The sequence below is a fragment of the Bombus fervidus genome, chromosome 10 (genome assembly GCF_041682495.2).
Source record: "Bombus fervidus isolate BK054 chromosome 10, iyBomFerv1, whole genome shotgun sequence".
NCBI lineage: Eukaryota > Metazoa > Arthropoda > Insecta > Hymenoptera > Apidae > Bombus > Bombus fervidus.
The window spans coordinates 8,626,347-8,646,940 of NC_091526.1; the positions used below are offsets into that span (position 1 = coordinate 8,626,347).

The window sequence follows — 20,594 nt, forward strand, 5'->3', positions numbered from 1 at the left end:
AATCGAAAGTGGGTCACGGATAAACAAGCTTCGTTTATTTCGCATACTGTCACGATGAAACATAGAATTTTGATTGTGGCTACGATTTTTCAACATGCAAACGTCTAAGTTCGATCGATGGGACGTGTTCTCGCCATGGTTTTTAATTTATATTCCGAATTTATTTATATAATTTAGATAAAGTTGTTTAACGTTAAGAAATTTGAATAGGATTTTTAATATTACCGATATATTTGATGTATATTTCTAATCCTCGTACTATATCGTGAATATTTAAAATAATTACGAATTCCATTTATTGTTCTTTTTTCTTTACTTTAACGTCGCTATGCAAAATTAAATTTGCAATTCTACGAAAAATCTCCAGGAGGAATAATCCGGCTCTCCAAAAAGGTAAAACGTAATATGAAAATTGTCTGATTCTACGCAACAAGTCTAAAATAAATTCACCACCCAATAAAAATGATACAAGAAGTAATAAAGATAACATTGAATTAATTTAATTAACTATAACGAATTCCTTATAGATTAAACGATAAACGAATTTTCTTTAATATTAGAATTATTAGAATATCAGAATATCAACCACTAAAGTATAAAACTTGTATCAAAAGAACTAAAATGCAAAATATATGAAAAGATATATCTTCCACCCATACATTTTATAAATAAAAAAAAAAAAAAACATTCAAAACCCCACAGCTATATCGCCGGTAACTCCATAAAGTTTCTGTAAAAAAAAAACTCCGATTCTTTTCACTAGTCCGGTATTTTCAGTGTTACAAAAAAGCATAGATCATCTGGCACCCATGAAAGGAATGAATCGCCATCGTTTTATTGATAAAACCAGTACGTTGTAGCATTTATTCGTGCCAGCAAGCCGCTGTATTACCCCCGTGGAATACGTTCAGGATATGCTCCATAGAATTTCCTTTGTTTTAAAAAAGCGAACAATCAAATTCCAGAAATCAATCAAAAAGGGACTCGAATTTTCTTTGTTTCGGTGCATTCCTTTCGAGCATCGGCATTCCTGTTGCATCGTCACAGCCACGTGTAATTAAATTAAAACCGCATAGTGAGCCGGAAGCCACAAGGTATTGAACATGTCTGTTCTTTCTGGCTGGAGCAGCACGCATGGGATTGCGGGTACACGAACCGAATTGCAAACAGAGGCCCCGGTTTATAGAACAGAGAAAACTGGTCGATGCTTCAACTCCAACCCGCTTCAACCCCTCCAAGCCCTTTAGTATCGTATTGTTCCATCGGAATATATGTTCAGAAGGTGCATTCTGCGATCAGAGTCTCGATTCTCTCTCGAAATCCTCCCCACGACCTTCGACTACGCTATTTCCGGCGAGATTGTCGAAAGCACCAGGGATAAAGTTATATCGTATTTCCGCCTCCCTAAGGTCCGACGATACTCTCAACTTTCGGTAATTGACGAACCGTGGCGACCGTATCGACAGTATGACCGGTTCGAAAATCTTTAACTTCACGTTATTACCATTTATACGCTATCAACCGGAGCTTTAAAAAGGAACTAAAGAGGGAGACAGAGAGAAAGGAAAAGAGAGACAGAGAGTTTTCTGTTAAAAGGAGCCTCCGTGTATTCTCTCGATTTTCAATCGTCTCGGGGAATCTCGATGACGCAAAGTTTCGAATCTCCTCGATCGTCTATTTTGTTTTTGGATGGGACAACTTGAACGGTAATGGGTTATAGAACGTTTGATCGACGTCGTACTACCGGTGAAATGACAATCGATATAGAGTCAAGTGGAGCTTCAATGGACGAGAATAGACGGGAAGAGAATGAAAGAACACGCCTTCTGTCGGTAATTTTATAACGGATTCTTTTGGCTTGAAAAAGCTATTCGGTGAAATATCCACCAAGCTAATAATTCCACGATCGCACGGATTTCTCTGGGTTTTATGTGTCTCACACCATGAAAACGTTTTACAGCCCTGTCAACGGTTTTACAACCCCTTAAGAACCAATTACATCCTTGGATTTCAGGAAACAATCGCCACTTCCGCGAGAAGATCAGATTGATCCTACGGTCGTAAATGTTTCGAATATATACGGTGTGACTGCAATCGCGGTAGAACGCCTAAGGAACGATCCTTCGTAAAAAGTCAGTCGAGAGCGTGCAATAAAGTTTTTAAATGCGAAACTTTGGTTTTAAGAAGAAAAACTATCTTAAAAATCGGCACGCATCTGACTGTAAGTTTAGGCTTGATGGACTTCTCTCCATGAGGTTTTGTCAAATCGAGTGTATTTAAAAAATAATAAAAACCATTGAAAAATAGAAAACAACTACTGTTTTTAAAGAATTAGGAAATGTAAGTAATACCCAAGGACTTTATAAAAGTTTCATTTGAACGGTACAATCGTATGCAATATCATACGTCCAACAGATCGAACAGTTTCTGCATTGAGAAAATTAATTTTAAAAAGTCCTATCCTTATTTATGAAGCCATTTGAATAGAAAGCACCGAAGGAGACGAACAGTACAGATAGAAAGAAAATGTGATAGTAATAACGACAAGAACTAGATAAAGCCATTACACATATCCATAAATGCAAACACGGCTAGACTTCCAAAATCGGATTTCTCGAAAGCAAAATTTATGCATTCGTACATTTGTGTATTTTCGACTTATTTTTTCACGAAAAATTATCCCTTACTCGATTCTACCACGATTGCAGAGATTCTGTATATCGTTGAGAGGAATAAATATCCTCGATTCGAAAAATCTTGCCATTTATTTAAAAAAGGAAAAGAAATAAGAGAGAGAGAGAAAAGGAAGAATGGAGAGAGAAAGAAATGTATCAAAGTGTAAGGAGAGGAAGGGTGGCGTGGGTTCGATTGAAGGATCGATTCGCGAACCATCCAAATCCGGATGATCCGACTGTATGACGTTCGTTTATCCTCTCGATGATAAGCCATGGCTGGGTGTCGTCGCAAAAACGATACTTTCGGAGGTCGCCCTCACGCGAAGACGTTTTCCTCAGATACCGTTTCCTATCGATATCATCCTTCTTCTCTTCCCTCGCTACAGCGAGACAGAGAGAGAGAGAGAGAGAGAGAGAGAGAAATCTTTTGAACGTCATGAACGCCATTCCTTACCGGAGAACGATGCAAAAACCGATTGCTTCGCGGCTAGCAACGATCGATGAGCGTTGATTCATCGCGCTGAATAACCCTGGAAATTGAAAATGATGCGTTGAAAACGAGCTCCGTTCGTCGAGGATTTAAAGCATCCAGCATACTATACCCTTCTATCTCTCTCGTGCGTGTTTCCCATCGCCGGCAAAAGCTTGGAATTTTTCCTTCGTCTCGACCCGTAATACCGTTATCAAACCGGTAATTACGCTGCTTTGTACGTAGCGGCGATACAACACGGTCTGCGAAGCAGTTCGAAACTCGATTGGCGCAATAACGGGCCGAAGAGAACTTCGTTATTGTTTCCTGACGTGAACGAAATAACTGGGATAACGAGACGATGAAATAAATAATGGCACATCATTACGCACACCATTGTTGCGAAATTATCGTATACGATGAATTCAAATAGTTGCACCGTTATTTTCCGAAATACTTGGCTACCAGTCTATGAATATTATACGGTTACAAGCATACCTGGTTATATCAACGATATAATTTTAATTTTAAATTTTCCAACTACCAAGGAAAGTACGAATTGTTTCCCCGATATGAGTGGAATATTCATGACGCCAAAACGGGCAAGAGGAAAGGGGTTACAGTAGAGCTATTTCATCGAGACGGTGTTACGGTGGCTTCGTAATGGCAACTAGCCATAATATGGACGAGCAACGACGCTCCCAACTTCACGCGTAAAGAGAATATGCCTGGGAAGTCGATGCTCTAACTTGAAGCATTCGCCTCGGGGCGAAACACACGAAATCGATGTAGCCGCTAATTGTAAAGCTCCTCCGATCGGCGGTCGAGTTCGATCGACTGCATGGAAGCCTGGTTATTCACGATACGCTCGATATGTTTATTGCATGATCGTCTTAATTAACTTTCGTGCTCGATGGTTATCGAATTCCCCGCTGCCTCAGCTCCCGTATTACGAGTTCTTGAAATTACATCTCGTCCTCTTGTTCACATTCTGACGTCTTGTTTCAATGTAATAGACATAACTAACGGCTGTTTGCATACGTTCACCATGACAGTTACCTGATTAAAAGAGAGGAGATTTTAATACAATTTTATGGAGATTTTTATAGTGAAAATTGAAAGCTTCTATAATTTTTAAAGACTGGGGTTTGAAAATTTTGTTTTCATTTCATATATCACGTGTTTGCGCCGCGTATAGCGAAATACTATGGTTCAATATTCACTGGATATTCTCATTTTTGTTTCAATTTATTTGAAGCAGACGTCGGTTGGTAAAATTATATTCTGCGAACTATTAAACGTACTCTAGTTATAATTGTTTTCGAAATTAGAATGAGCAATATATCGCGTAGATATAGTATTTCAAGATTAATTGAAATAAATACTTGGAGTTCCTTTCCTTTAGAATTATTCTTAACTGGTTTACGTAGTAATTCTTTAGTCACGAAAAAAAAAAAAAAAAACTCCACAGTGACCGTTAATATGTTAATAACGCAATAAAAATGAAAATTAAAATACGCTATAAAATAACGAGAAAAGAGGTAGAAGTGCATCTCTCCCCCTCCAAGAGACAAATTGAGAAAAGGATACGTAATTTTCTAGAATTCTATTTAGGATATAATTGTATTTTTCTAGACAATTTTGTTTTATCAATTTACAAGTCTTTATGAGTATCTACAGTATGTATCTTCTAATGTTTGAAAACACAGACTCTTCAATTAAAATTTCATTTTATTTATAAACTTTGTCACTCGTACCACTTTCCCTCTTAGTTAGTCGATTAATATCGTGTAATAGAAGGAAATTGATCCAGTTTTTCAGAGTCGCACCATCACTGTTTCACATCATTGGCCAAAGTGGTTCCGCGGATATTCGCGAGATCCTTTCGCGCAAACACTGGCAATAACATCAAATCCCACATATTCCATCTAGCCACAAATCAAGTATACCGACAGTTATCTCGTTACACTTTCCATACTTCCGGTATTTATGGAGCAAAACGTAATCTACATCGGTCGTGCTCTCGTTTCATCCACGAAATAGCATCCCAATTTCCTCTTTTAGTAATATATTTGCTATTCGAACGTATTACGCTGCCTCGTCTAATTAATTTTTTTGTTCATTGTGCTTAACAATACGTTTTCCGTAAACGTACTCCGATTCGTAGGATAATTCGAAAGTTGAATGGCCAGAATGTAATTTAACCATTAGACAAGCATCGTTTCAACCAATTTAATTTCAAACAGATTGACCCGCCGTGGTTTGAACGCGCCATTCTTGACCAGGCAGATGATTAAAAGAAAACAAGAAAAAAAAAAAAAAGGAAAAGGAAAGCGGGAGAAAGGAGTTTGAAAAAATAGGGGGATAAAAAATTTTCATTAAATTTCTCTAACGTCGAGCACGGATTTTTCATAATCCCGATGCACGGCCGGTGGCAAATTCGAAACACCGAACACGCGGCATGCCGTGCAAAACCATTTTCATTATTCGTCTCACTTTTATACGATGGCATTTACAGCGCGAAATCCGACGCGCGTAACGCCCGCTATTCCAGATATAATTCTATTTGCTGTATTTTTATCCTTCGTTCTTTTTTCTCCTCTCCCTGTCCCTTTTCCCCTATGTACGCACGCATCGCGTAAAAAATACGCGCAGATACTGTTTCAAACGGGACGAACATTACAACGATTTTTATTTTCAAGTACCTACGTAAAGTACTTTTAATATTTTTCATTCCGTTCCTCCTAATCATTTTTCTCTCTTTTCTCTTGCCTCCCCTCCCACCCACTCCCCGTTCGGTTTCCATTACGTTGTAGTTTTTTGGAAAACGAAATTTAATCGATGAAAACACTACTTGACTTTCGGATTAAAGCGAACGAGAGAAGAGCAAATAGAGAGTATGTTTGTGAACAACACAAACTTCGAGATGCTAGTCGAGAGCGTAATCTGATCGACGTTGCTGCAAGATTTTCATGCTATTCTGTTTTCTCTTTTTGTTCCTTCCTACTTTGTTGATGATGATAATGCGATATTCGAACCGAAATGTTATAAGATTGATGCGATTCAGTGTACAGTTAACGTAACGTAATATAACCATAATCTATCATGTTGTTCCTGTATGATTTTTACATTTATTGAAATACTCTGGCAAATTATACTTTGTGTAGTATTTTATATTACTAGACATTTGATAGGATGTGAACGAAAGAAGAGATTTATAACAAAATAACAAGAAACTACGAGTTTAAATTATTTTATATATCGTGCAAACATTTTGTTCGGACACGGTAAGTGTCCTAATTAATACTTACACTTAGCATTGTATATTCTTTGCTTTAATATATTTACAAACAGAACTAAGAAATAATTATTCTTATCTTCGATAAGTTCGTTTTTGGAAAAGTTAGGTTTGGATCACAGGATTGCCTTACAACAACTAACGCCATGGAATAACCACGAAAACATCCAACTTGTAAATTTGCACTCGGGTAAAACGCAAGAATGTAAATGAGAGAGTAGTACTTACTCGATTCAGGTTCTTTGAAGTAGTCCGCTTCGTATCCAGTTCACGAATTCCATCAAAAGTTGTCATGTGCCTCTACACTCTACACGAGATTCCACGCCGAAGCATAGCACGAGAAGTCCACTCGTCGTCGTGTTGACATTGACTCGTCAAAGAGTCAAAGACACATGGCGTCGACGAACGCTGTATCTCTTAACCCCACTCCATAAGTTTCTCCTATGGACAAAGTCGTACGAATAGAGAAATTTCTAGCACGAAATTTTTCTACGGAATTTAAGATTCTGTACCTTCACCGTAGATACCCGAGATAGAAGATACATTTCAGGATTACTTGCGACGTTATATAGACAATTATATTAAGCGAAATTTACTCGACGAACAATGGAAATGCTTTCGTGTTTATATTCGACTCGTTGAAGAATTAAAAGGCATATGGTGCCGATGAACGCTTACCTGCTTCTGCTATATTCGTTCCAGAATTTCTCCTACGGACAAAGTTAGTCACACGATCACAGAAATCTTTTCACAGCATTTATAATTTAGTATCTTTTTACTTTACTGTCTCACGATGTTAAATTCCAAACTTGCGATGTTATGCATCCACAGCATAGTTCGTAAAATGCACTTGATGTTGTGTTGACATTCACCTGTCGAAGGATCAAAGACATATAACGTCGATGAAAGCTTATGTGCTTTTATCCCCACTCCATAAGTTTCCTCTTACGGATAAGCTCACAGGAACACAGAAATTTTTACAACAGAATTTTCTTACACATTTTAAGAATTATTCTTTCATACACTTTACCGGGGATAAGAGATTGAGATTAGGCTTTACAATGCATCACTAAGCACAATATTCCTCACACGTGCTTACAAAAATAATACGCTAAGGTTGACAGCGACGTTGCGTTGCCATTCACTCGTCGGAGGACTAAAGACGAATGTTTTTGATTACAAATCTATCGCGTGCCTGCTTGGATCCCCACCCCGTGACCCTTCGACCATGTCGCGCGAATACAAAAATTTCGAATAGCGGGGGAACTTAAGATTTATTATGTTCGCAATGCGACGTGGAAAACCGCGCGTGCTTCTCATCGATTGTTGTTTCCAATCGGCATTTCCAACATTTGGTTGGCCTGGAAAAAAACGAAAGTCTACAAAAACTTGCAGTTAAATATTGAACAATCCGGCGCGAGCATTTCCTATTTCGATCGTTAAAGAAACACGCGAAAACAAGTTTGAATAGGTTAAATGGAAATCGAAGGTTTTCCCGCCTCCCTCCGTTCATGATGAATTCGTCACAGTCGAAACAACGAATTAAATGGTATCAAAACTCGCCTGGTAACAAATTCGTTCGTGCAGGCGTATTGCTATTCGCTCGTGTTTCATCCCACTCTTTTACACCCCTTTTCTTTCTTTCCTTCCACTCCTATTTTTTTTTTTTTTTTTTTTTTTTTTTTTTTGATTCTCGAACTCTATCACCATAACAATGCTCGTGAAATCGGGCCACTGTGATGATGTTCATCCGCCAGACTATATTTTAACCCGTCGGAGTTTCCTCTTTTTTTTTTTTCTTTGATATACGTACTTTTGTACGTTATTATACGCTAGCTATCATTCGTGCAGTATATATAATTGACGATATCCGGTTACGCGTAAAATAATGACGAAAGTATTATGTTATTGTTACGAGAAATAAGTGATAAAATGCGTGAGATTTCTATGTTAAACCTATCGAACGGTGGTCTGTGAACGAGGAGTGGGTTATTTTTTATCTTTTTTACTACGGTTGTGTAATTATTTTATTGGATACATGTATAGCTTTATTTTTTTTTTTTTTTTACGTAATTTGCATGTTAAATAAAGCAAAATTCTACTTCGTTCTTATCATGCATTTTTATTCTAAATGTGCGCGAAGGATATAAAATTATAGAGAATATGTGGAGAATGTTTAATAAAAGATACAGGGTCATGAAATTATAAAAAAATGATGAAAGTTATTTCATTACGTAACAAAAGTTATGACCGTCATAAACTGTTAAATATGAGATATCGGATGATGAATGTAAAGTTGAATATCATTTTTAACAAAGGCCGGCTTGCACGATAATTCATCAATTGATAAAATATTAATAAAATAGAACATTAATAAACTGACAAGACACGAGTTATACATCATAAACTTCAATTTTATCATTTTACAGGTGCAAATTCCTGCATAAAATTCAACATCATATATTATAATCAAATAATTTATACAATTAATAAAATTTGCTTGCAAAATCTTTGCAAAGTCTCGCTCGCTGCATTACACGGATTTCTAGGTATTATGAAAGTAAAATACTAATAATGTATAGCTTGTAACTAACAGTAATTAATTTAATCGTACAAGAGAAAGTCTTTTTCCTTTGATATATGAAAACATATTGTGCGCGACGTTAAAAATGCATTTCGTCTGAAAATATCAGGAAAATACCGAATAAAATACAATTTGTTCAAATATGTTAAATTAAGTTTTCCGATAAATGTAATGACTAGTATACATAATTAGGAACAACCGACACTTACGTAAAATAATGATTTAATAGTAGCTGCGACTATAATAATACTTGCGACCCTCGGTAAATAATCGAGAAGAGAATACTCACCATTCTACACCTTCATTTAACTACTGCTGCTCAGTAATGGCAAATGCTCGTTTTCCATCATCTAGGCTTGGTATTCCAATGTTTCCAAGAAATCTATCGACCAATCCATCGATATTCCTGCAAATCCGCCATCCATTATCACCGCGATCACCATGACAATACGACTGGAATTCAGCTGGTAGAGTTACAGAGCGACTCGATGTTAGGCGTTATGATATTGAACACTCGGATCTAGCGATTCACGATCCACGAATTTCAGGCGTCTATGCGGGTAAGGTTCGCTTCTAATCTTCGTGGATATAATTCTGGACAGTTGAGTATTCGTCGAACGCCCCAGGCGTCGCATTCGAGTCTACGATTCGCCTTGTCTCGCGGTTAATAAACACCGTGGAAACTCTGTCGATCGTCGTTCCCGGAGAATCGTAACCTAGAAACTACCTCGAACTTCCGGGATACCTGGAAGTCCTCTATATTACGAATCACAGTGCTCTTAATCCACTTTCCATCCGCGTTCTTGACATTAAATTCTCTAAATTATCGACAATCGAAGTTTATTGGAAATTTCTATGGAAATCATACAGAATATTTCCTATGATATAGAATATTCCAAAACCCGAATATATCTAACCCGTGAACTCGTATCTCTGTTGCAAATGACAGGGTGCATGGAGGTAGCAAGGAGATATCGAAGGACGACCCTGTTCTTTGCGAATTTCCACGGCATGAAAAAATCGAACTGGCTGCAACGTTTCCCACGAGGATTTCGCCGAGAGATCGAAAGCTCTGGTTCGGAAAACGTGCAACTGTAAGCAGCCCTCTTGCACAATTGAACTAATATTATCAGTGAAATTTTACAAGTTATAATACTAATAAATCCTCTTGCGTGGCAGTACTAAGTTTGGTAATAAAGTAAACGAAGCTCTTTCAGCAAATTTTACAATTTACGAGTCAGTGAAATTGTAACACTATAAAATATCACATCACTGATATTTAAGTAACTTTTCACTTGTCTATTTACTAATAACATTGCTTGGTAAATTATTATGCAAGATGGCTGCTGCTTTCGTGACCGTAATTTAATCGCTCAAAAACGCTTTGTCTCCCTGACTATTTCCTGCCCGTAACATTTTTCACCTTGTTTGTCGCTACCAGTTTATGCAGCTTGTTTGCATTTCCGACCACGCGATTAATGTTATATATGTGGAAAGAACGAAACGCCAACTTGTCGACTGGTTATCGATATTCACATGCGAACGAGAAGTAAAACTGTAGTTTGCCGGTCTGAGACACTTGTCAGAAAATACGAGGAGAGCAGAAGGAAAAGAAGGAGGAATATAAGATAAAATCGAGTGTAAGGGAGTCTAATCGACTGTGTTCCGTTATTGCTACTGTCAGATACCACGATCAGCGAATACTCGACGCCGCGAGGTCGCGGATCGCAATATCGAACCGAAGTGAAAACAGGGTCAAATTGATGACACCGTTCCCGTTGACGTGCCTCCGAGAGATTATTTGAACGAGCAGTCGATCCCAACCTGAATACGACGTTCGCAGCCTCCTGTTCTCACAGTGTCCTCAAACTGTTCGTTTTCTTGTTATCCGCGAGTCTGCGATAGTCGATAGCCCACAAAAATTTGCGAACGCTTGTAGAAATTTTTTACGGACACATCGTGTATGTTATGAGAGACGATTATGTTCGTTATATTAATAAAGCTCGAAACAAATTCAAAAGAGTGGAAGCTACAAGATCTTGTCTCTCTGCTGTGTTTCTGATTTTGTTGCTTTCATTGTAGATGTAGAATTAACGAGAAAGATTAGGAAAATTGTTCTATAATAAACAATAAGATTTTTAGAAGAGAAAGCGAGGTTCAAAAGCAACGAGCTCGTTTGATAACGATAACGATAAATATACAACTGAGGAGCATTTTGAAGAAGGCGCCTATAAAGAAGAACTATACGAGTAAGACTATGAAAAATATATGGTTTGACTCGTAAAAGTATCTAAAAACTTATAGAAACAACAGTTGTGTCTCGTCATAATACTAATAACATCTCAAGATGTTTCATATAACGTTTTTATATATTTTTTTTCTTCTATTGTATTCGTCGAAGAAATGATTTTTTATTCTTGACGAATCTTCTCATGGTCGAAGGATACAAATTTTTATCACCCAAAATAGATTGATTTATGGAAACATTCGATGAGACTTTTTACGACAACGGGTTGCCTTGCAACCCAGATTTATACTGTTTGGTTGCTCTAGTGCTTTTACGACGAAGTATTGAAGATTGAGTAGGATGAGTGACAACGTTTAGTGTTCACGTGGAATGTCCATAATCTGCAGTGGTGGTAGTCTGGAATGGCACTTTACCAGACGTTATTGTGCTCTCGAATTATACTTAAGCCCTGTGGTATCTTCGGGAACCTAATAAAACTGACAAAAGGACGACCGAGGTTCAGGGAATTTATTCCGACTCTTGAATTTCAAATCGTCCGGAGATATTCGAGCGAATCTGCACTATACTTTGTATCGATTTCATGTGTCGATCAATCGACATACAAGGTGAGTTACAGCGCGCGGGAAATACGACAGGAATCGATTCAACACACTAAAGTAGGAAGAAATGTTCACATACGACCTTCTTGATATGACATTTTTTTCGACAAATAGTTTGTTTCGTGTCGTAATAGTTGCTTACTTACCTTCAGAAAAATTCCTCGAAGTGACCAGGTCCAGCTTCAACAGAAGCATAAATGCATCGCATCGTATGGATCGTCGAACTTGTTCGACCAACTTGTACGAATTTATCGGTAACTTTGATCGTCACGACGACGAGGAGTATTAACACATTCAACCGACGTAGTAGAAACAAGAGATTCTAAACGTCCCCATAACTAATAATCGCATGGATTCAGGTCCATCCAAGGAGGGAATTGGTCAGGAAATAAGGTCAACGCGACCTGTTCAGTTGCCAGGAAATCGTTGATCTAAGTAATGTCTGGCATCGTAAAAGAAGCTGTAACTTGGAAACAGCGTCACATCGACGTATGTTTATACGAATTCCTTATTTTAAAGTGCTGAATCAGCCACTGTCGTACCTTCCACATATTTTGACTCACCGTGTATAAAGTACGTAGAAACCCACAAGACATTCGAAAGAATACACACATGCGAACACGAGGACGCATAGAAAATGTCATGCTGCAGAACGCTTAATCTCAGATTCTTCATTTAATTGCATCGAGGTTAATGCCAGACTACCATGATACTTGCAGCATGAGATAAAGAGAACGGTTGTCGAAACGGTCGATTTACGATGGTAGTTCGCTTTATCAGATTTCCAAATACCATTTTCATCAGACGCTGCTCTGTATGACGGAGAATCACGTCATGCATCCGGCCTCGGAGAGGAGACAATAGAGCAGCGAAGGGAATCGCGGAGGAACACAGTGAAAAAGGAGAAGTCGCTGTATGGGCGTAGATTCACCTATCGTCGAGCGCCATACAAGCAATACCCCAGGAGCTTTATGAACGATTGGACTCGTATTTCCGACGGAAAGTACATCACCGTGGACGTTTCCACGGCGAAAACAACGAGAGGCGAAGCGCTCGCACGTTGCCTGGTTCCAAGGAAATATGAAAGCTACGCCCGATCGGGCAGCTATATTTCATAACTCACGAGAAGGACGACGTTGGTGAAAAGAATCGTCACGAGTATCGTTTCTAAGTGGCCCGTGAAATTTCGCTCCCTCTTCGCAAACTCTCCATGTCCTCTTTCATTCGTCGCGCGACGATCGGTATTCTCGGCTCTTTCACGGGTATTTTTTGAAGGTGGTCGCTCGCGTGAGTGTCTGGCAAGCGACCAAGAAACTTTCTAGGCTGCCACGATCCAAACCACGGTACAGTAATGACCTCAAGGGCGGTACCTTTTGTACTATCTTTTTGTTTTTCCTCTTTTTCTTTTCGTTTCATCTCCATCCCCTTTTAGCTTACTCACTGCTCTTCCTTCTGCGTTTCGGCTCCACGATGGATTTTAAGAGCCATTTCATCGGCAATTTACGCCCAGATTTAGGCTAATTAGCCGGAGAATTGTTTGCGGTTGCAAAGAATTCCTCACTGGACTTTTTGTTGCGTGCCTATCGTTCGAGTAATTAAGCGAAACCCGCGAAACATAATGAAGTCGAGTCTTCGTTCTTCTATTGTTCCATACGTGTTATTAAAAAATTCCACGGGGAATTTCATACTCTACCGACGAGCTAATTTATTCGATCGATGTACACGCACGCACCAAGTGCACTATCCTTCATAGATATCCAGACAATTTACGTCTTATTTATAGTCATAAAGACTAAAGTGCTAAACTATCTAGTGAACCATATGATAATAATATATCTTAATATTTACTACATATATTTATTATTTAAATATCGTCGATTGTATTAATGTAAAAAAACTCTTCCTTGTGGAAAAAAAAACATAAAAATACAATGTTTGCATTCTCGGCTCAATTGCTGAGAAAATCGAGTTTGGAAATTTACCAAGTATACTCGAACATGTTTAATTCCACACTGGATAGAACTAAATAATCGATAGCAGGTGGTTCTAAGTGTGAAAATAAGTTGAAAGTGTAGAATAAAGTCCGAATTTTATTCTCAGATTAATAAAAGTTTTAAAGCTTCGTTTAAAGCAGAGAATAGAATGTGAACACGTTTACTTAGGACTCGGCTTAGTACTTTTTTTCTCAGAAACAAAGCGATCTGTGAAAAATTTTATTCTCCATTGTCGACTTATCTTCACACGTAGTACGAAAATTAGCCATGTTCACGTATATGTGATCAATTTTCAAATTCGATTTTCTAGAAAACTAAGTCGAAAATGAAAAAGTTTGATTCCATATGTTTGTCTTACTTTTGCACAAGGAATCACACCATTTCCGTTTTTATACGTTATTTGGACGGACCCTGTATTTTTGTACGAATGATATCTGGTTTGATAACATCTGGATGTGATGGAATCTGACTGAAATGACGAACGAAACTGTTTCCTGATCACGTGTACCGGATAAAACGAAACGCTTTGATGCTTCCCTATCGGAGATCGTTCTCGCTTTTCCAGAGAGATGAAAGCCGACGCAAAAACAAAAGAAAGCTTCACTCGGTTTACAGGGTATTACGCGCAATCCATACTGATGTAATCCCGACGCGTACTATCCTCTGGCCCTCTGAAGGTCGCAAGAAATACCCGATCAGAATCGACCAAAGGGACACAGCGGGATTCCAACCGCTGCTGTTCCATATATGTATGCACGTTGGTAATTCCACCCTTCGAGCTTTCTCGCCCGTTCCAGAAGCTGGTCATTCGGTTGTCCGACTGGAGAACTTTCCTCGAATTAATTTGTTCCTTAGGGTGACATCCTTCAACACCAAGAATATTGAACGACACATGGTATTACGGCACGACGGATAATACGGTGTTTCTATAAGATTCGTGGGTTCGAATCAACAGAACACACTTAATTCTGCTTATCTATGCTAAGTTTAGAAATATTTTTGGATTTACACAATTTCCTTTTATATGGTAAAAATACATGCAAGTATCTGTCTGTGGGTATAATTAATTATCGCGTAATAAATGTGAATGAAGATAAGAATGATTTTATGGTATACGGAATGTCCCTCCAATGCCTACTTTATGATATTAGGATATTTATGGAGCATGAGATAAATCTGAAAAGTTATTGGGCAAAGTCTTCAAGAATTATTATCTGATCTTATACTTTAGGTTGTAAAGAATCCTTATGTATATATGTTAATTTTCTGTATGATAAAGTACTTCGTACATACAACGCACGTGCAGTCAATTTCAACATGTGATATCATGCATCTACGAATTTCTTCTTATTAGTTATCGATACTATAGCGTAAATATTCGATCTCTGTTCTAAATTCTATGTCACATTTTATCCAACACTCGTGTGTAGTAATACACGCACGAATTTGCAGTGCATTTCTCTCTTCATATACCCTTCGGTTAATGCATATTCTAAAAAGTTTGGAAATATACACGGTGAGAAGAAGTGCAAGTTCCCCGGGGGCCAAGTACTATTAAGACACGGGATTTTTAACGTCAACAAATATTAAACCTTTTTTCTCAACAACGTGGTAAAACATTCTACAAAAATACATATCTGAGAGGAAGAAATTTGAACCTGCGGTGGGTATTTTTACAGTCCAGTACAACGGCGTGTATCATAGAAACACCATGCTCTTTTTACCGTCGCGTATTAATTCCTCGCTACGAGCAATATGTAAATTAAAAATCGCGTTACAACGGGGGAGAGAACGAATTTTCGCTGGTTTAAAGCCGCTCTAGGATAACGAGAATTACCAGGTAGTTTACCCAGAGAACTGTCTTCTTTCGCCGTGCAAAGGAAGACGATTTGCATGATTTATAAACTGCCAGCATCCCCCGTGAGTATGCAACGTTGAAAACGGGTAAGCTACCCCGTAGCCAAGGTCAACGAAAATTCGCAATTCCGGCCAACAAAAGGATCTCGCCCTGATTCCGACGATTCTCCTACATACATGCATGTCGTTATGGTAATTCTGATCTTCCATGGTGTCCGAGTGCGAGTCGAATTTTCAGGGAGACATAACACAATGCGAAGGTCCTCACCTCGTCGCAGATTTTATCTTCAGCGTTGCTTTTTATGAGAATAGATAATGATAGTATACAGGGATACTTCTGGATAATAATAATAGAAATCGTCATGTGGCTTGAAAGTGCGATCGGCTAGTAATATTTATTGAGAGAAACGAAAAAGGTTATAATTTCGATATTTGTATTCTATGAGATCATTTTATAAACTTTATTACGTTTTCACATCATTTTCTAGCCAATCGTGTTTCTTTCTCTATAATTACTCGTAACAAATTGTTTAAATTCGAAAAGAAGTATTTTGATATGAAATAGATAGTTGAAAAAAATGACTCTGGAAATAGCCGATAAATCCCTAATTTTGTGTAACAAACAAATAATATTAGCCTAGTTGTTCTGTTTCAATCTCATTAATCTTACTCTACAAAACTAACGCTATTAATGTTTTTTTTTTTTTTTTATTAATATCCAGAAGTTCGACGAAAACGAATATTTAATTCTAAAATCAAAAGAGATACACAATCTTGTTGTGAAGCTGTGTCACCATATACTGAACTTCAAAATTGCTGCTCTTTAAAACACGGCAGATCTAACTTAACGTATTTCTCATTTAAGCTCTACTCACATCTAACCACGAAAACGCCAAGTAACGAAAAATACGATCTCGCGCTTAATTGTCCCATTAAGCCATGAAAAAATCTCCTCGACACCTCGCAGCAGTTGATCGCGGACAAGCAGGTGAACTTAGGACATCGAGTAGACGATTTGGTGAAGAAACAAAGTTATAAACGAAGCCGGTGTGGCTCGAATAAAAATCAGGGGTCGTAGGTGGTTACGGGGTCCCCGCGGTGGAAACCCTGGATGAAAACTCGATCAACGTCGCCATGGGTTTGGCGTGTTACAGAGGGGCTGAGGGGGATGAAAGTCGTTCGATGGACGAAGGGTGTCCAGCAACGCGATTTCTTCTCCCCTAGACGGTCATACTACATCCAGACGTCGTCGTGGATATCGTAGCTTTCGAACAGATGAGGACCTATTGGGAGAGGAAGGGTAGACACGACCGTGGGTTGATTTCAAATGATGCTGGATTTCCAAGGGTGAATAAAAAAAGGAAGACAGTCCACCGGAAAGTGAAATGAATTTTTCGTGGCAAACCATCGTTTTTTCTTCTCTTCTTTTCCTTTCTTTCCCTTTCTCCATCATGTTCGTGCAGTCTTCCTCTGTTTTTGTTGTTTCCAATAAGGATGCTTTAGCGGTTGAATTTTATACGACGAGATCGAACGAAGCATAAGAAAGAGAAGAAGGAAGATTCAAACCCGTTGTGGAAGGGGTGGTAAGCAGAGGAGGAGAAATCCCAAGGGAATGAGAATTTCAATGCGGATCGTAGTCGTGGATGATGATCGATCTTTCTCGGTGGTTGGCTATCAGGAAGGCAGAGCTTCAAAGTGCTTTGACCGCTCCCTTCGTCCCATGGATTTCCCTTCCTTGGACAGACTGGATGCCACCACCGATGCTCTTACTGAACGAATAGGTAAGGAGGAAATTTGTTAAAGGAAAACGAGATTTGATAGTCCTGCTTGAGGACCTTTCATTTCTTCGCTCCCCACATCGCGCTACGAACACTTCTCCTATTTGCTCGAACTAGGCAGTTAGCGAACTAGAGGCGGAGAATTCGGGAATTTTTTCCCGGTAACGGCGTGAATTTCCACCGAAACGCCGTGCTTATCGACGTCGATCGATTCTCGTTTAGCTTTTACCATCAGAATCGCGGCTTTTGAGGGTGTTGCGGTTCCCCTGTGCCGGTGTCAATTTGTGAAAATGGAATTTTCTTCCATTCCAAGTGACGTATATTTATGAATTCATCCACCATTAACTCTAACAATTTTTAGATATTCTCTGTAAGGTATATTCATAACTACGAGTCCAAGTCGAAGAGATTTTTGTCATCCTGGAAAGAATGTGCATTCGAAATTTTTTAATACTATGCATAATAGTTTATAATAGAACACATATAATAAATATTCCTTGTTATAGAGAACATACATACCGTCGACCATAAATAAAAGAACAGCTGCTCGATGTATTTATTGAAAATTTCTAACTAATTTTGCTTGATTCCCTATTTTATTTCATAAGGTACGTGTAATTAAATTAAGTAACAAAGTTTTAATGAAACAACAAAAGGACAAAAGCAATGGAAAGTATTGGTATCGTATTAAATATCAAAAAGTATCTTAATATTCATATCTGACAATTATGCACGAACATAATAATAGAAATAGAACGAAATGGATCATACCTAATTCAATAAAATAATATAAAACAGAAATTGTTGTTCACACAAATTGTTGTTCTATTATCACCTCATAAAACGAAAGAAACTTTTCGGACAACCTAATATGTACACGTTAATTCTTCACACAGAAAGAGTTAATAATTGAATCCGTATTCTAGCGCTTCAAAAAATCAATAGCACAATTTCACTATGAATTTGTCCAAGTGTCATCTGGTTCGAGTGATCGCGAACAATAACGCGATGAAAAAAATTTAACGGTAAAAGTTGTGTAATTCGAAGCAAGTGTCGCTGCGCCATATGAAAAGGAAGTCGGTGGTTCATCGATCTTTCTCGCGGTTGGTATCAGGACGGCATACCGCGGAGGTGCTTCTGGCTTTTGCCTTTGTTGGCTCTTCATCGGATCCTTTCTTCGGGCCGCGTCGGAAGCAGCTGGTTTTGAAATATCCAATGTAGTGGCGAGAGCTCTCTTTTCAATACACGGCCCAACACCAGTGCCGACGAGTTTACCACTTGCAGAGAGTAGAGGCCAAGCCCCAGGTATGCGGACTGGGTATTCGGTACAAAAGTAGTTTTTCCAAGGCCCGTTTGGCCGGCATCGAAGTTTCAAATGAGTTTCCTTTGAAATTTAACTCTCGCTCTCCCGTCAGCGTGAAAGTACATCGACCGACACTTTATCCCCGATCTACACGTGTCTGTAGGAAAAGTCAGGTCGAACGGGTCGAATGCAAAATTGAAACTTCACTCACGATTTGCGCTTGATGAGGAAAACCGGGGGGAAAACCTCGATAGATAGAAGGCAACCGTTTCCTCTCCGCGAAGTTGTTCCATATACTCGCTGAGTTTGGGAATTTTACGAGTTCCCATGTGAATTTGCGCACGTACGTATTCCAAAAGTCGCAACAAATCAAACTAGGTTTCCAGGGAAAACAACCAACTATTTGGATGTTTTCTGAAAAAGTTATTTCTGTGAACATTACACAGAAAAACCGTGACGAATTTATTTTTGCTGATTTTTCAACTGCAATGCTATTTGACAGCTGCAACTGAGGATTTTAATATATTTGGCGTTGACGAGTATTTATGAAATTCATCGACAGCATATTACACAAGATTGGATTATTCTCAGTTATGACATATACGAATTGTTTTTATCATAATGGAAAATTTGTTGTTTTGGAAAAATGTTCCGGCTACTTGACAACTCTTCCGTGTTTATTTGTATCCTGTTAAATTGCGATGCGAACTTAAAGTGTCATCGGTTATCAAGGAATACTTGAGAGACTTTGAGGAAATTCTTAGCTGTGACTGTTAAGTGCATAACGTTGAACGAAATAAGATCGCGACAGCAAGGAATTAAGGAGACAGAAAGAGGATGAGAATGGAGGTGGAATAGCCAGAAACGAATACCCTGAGTCAACGGATTCTGCTTGCAGATGATCCTGGTATTCAGCCTGCGGAAAATTATTGGATAATCCTCTTTCACCATAATAATATGGTACAAACGATGAAACCCAGATATATTTCATAACTTCCATCAGTTTTCTTCGTTCTTCTCTGGTTTATGAACTTCCGTTGGATTAGTCAACCAGAAGTGCAATAATAATTGTAAAATTGAAGTAACATTTTTTAATCATCAAATTTGTTAAAGCATAACGCACAATATATCTACTATTGAGAAAGTTACGAACTTTTCGAACAACCTAATATATTGAAACACAATATCTTTTCCTTTTATTGAAATTTTTTTCACAAAAATCAATCACGAGAGATCGATTTAACCGCGAAACATTCTCTCGCAGAACATTATATTCTCTGAATTAATTTAACCCTCGAAAGGAAACTTTAAACCCTTTCGTTCAGCAATCACCCTTTTGCCGGAGGAAAAAGTTTTTAATTGAAAATTCAGAAGTTGCAGATTAAAGTTGTGCTTTCGAACGCATCCAGAGAAACAGAGGATAGGTGAATGGGTGGATGGTAGATGACTGAACGTGTATAAAAGTTCGCCACACTGCTCCTCGAAAGCGAAACAAATAATAATACACCAACGTAATCATCTTCCTGGATCGCGACCGGTTTTCGATGAAACTCGATACCACGTTCAGCGTCAAAGTAGCTTCAGCTAGTGCTGAATTACACGTAGCGAATAGGATAGTATACTAAGCCGAGTTCGAAGCTCCGCTTAAATTTGAAACGAAAGTGGAACGGAGTTTGTCCTAAGTCAGGTTTAGTGGACTTAGCCGAGGGAATTTCGTCAGTGATAATTAATGCTGCATCTTAGAAGAGATCCTCAACTACGAAGATGCAAGTGAATAGCAAATGACAAA

General features: G+C 38.4%; 1 protein-coding gene and 1 long non-coding RNA gene across 3 annotated transcripts in view; one reads left to right on the plus strand and one right to left on the minus strand.

Annotated features, from left to right (window-relative positions):
* The window catches only part of LOC139991480 (uncharacterized), a 72,633-nt gene extending 57,847 nt beyond the window's left edge, over positions 1–14,786 (minus strand). The window contains exon 1 of the long non-coding RNA XR_011800852.1: positions 6,671–14,786. This is a non-coding gene — a long non-coding RNA (uncharacterized lncRNA). The remainder of the gene's footprint in view (positions 1–6,670) is intronic.
* Positions 1–20,594, plus strand: part of LOC139991477 (zwei Ig domain protein zig-8) — a 117,332-nt gene that overhangs the window by 61,749 nt on the left and 34,989 nt on the right. The window contains exon 4 of one of the 2 annotated variants that reach the window (XM_072011580.1): positions 9,987–10,120. The exons of the other annotated variant lie outside the window; for it this stretch is intronic. Within the exon in view, the coding sequence (XP_071867681.1) occupies positions 9,987–10,120 (134 nt within the window). The remainder of the gene's footprint in view (positions 1–9,986; positions 10,121–20,594) is intronic. 2 annotated transcript variants of the gene reach the window in all.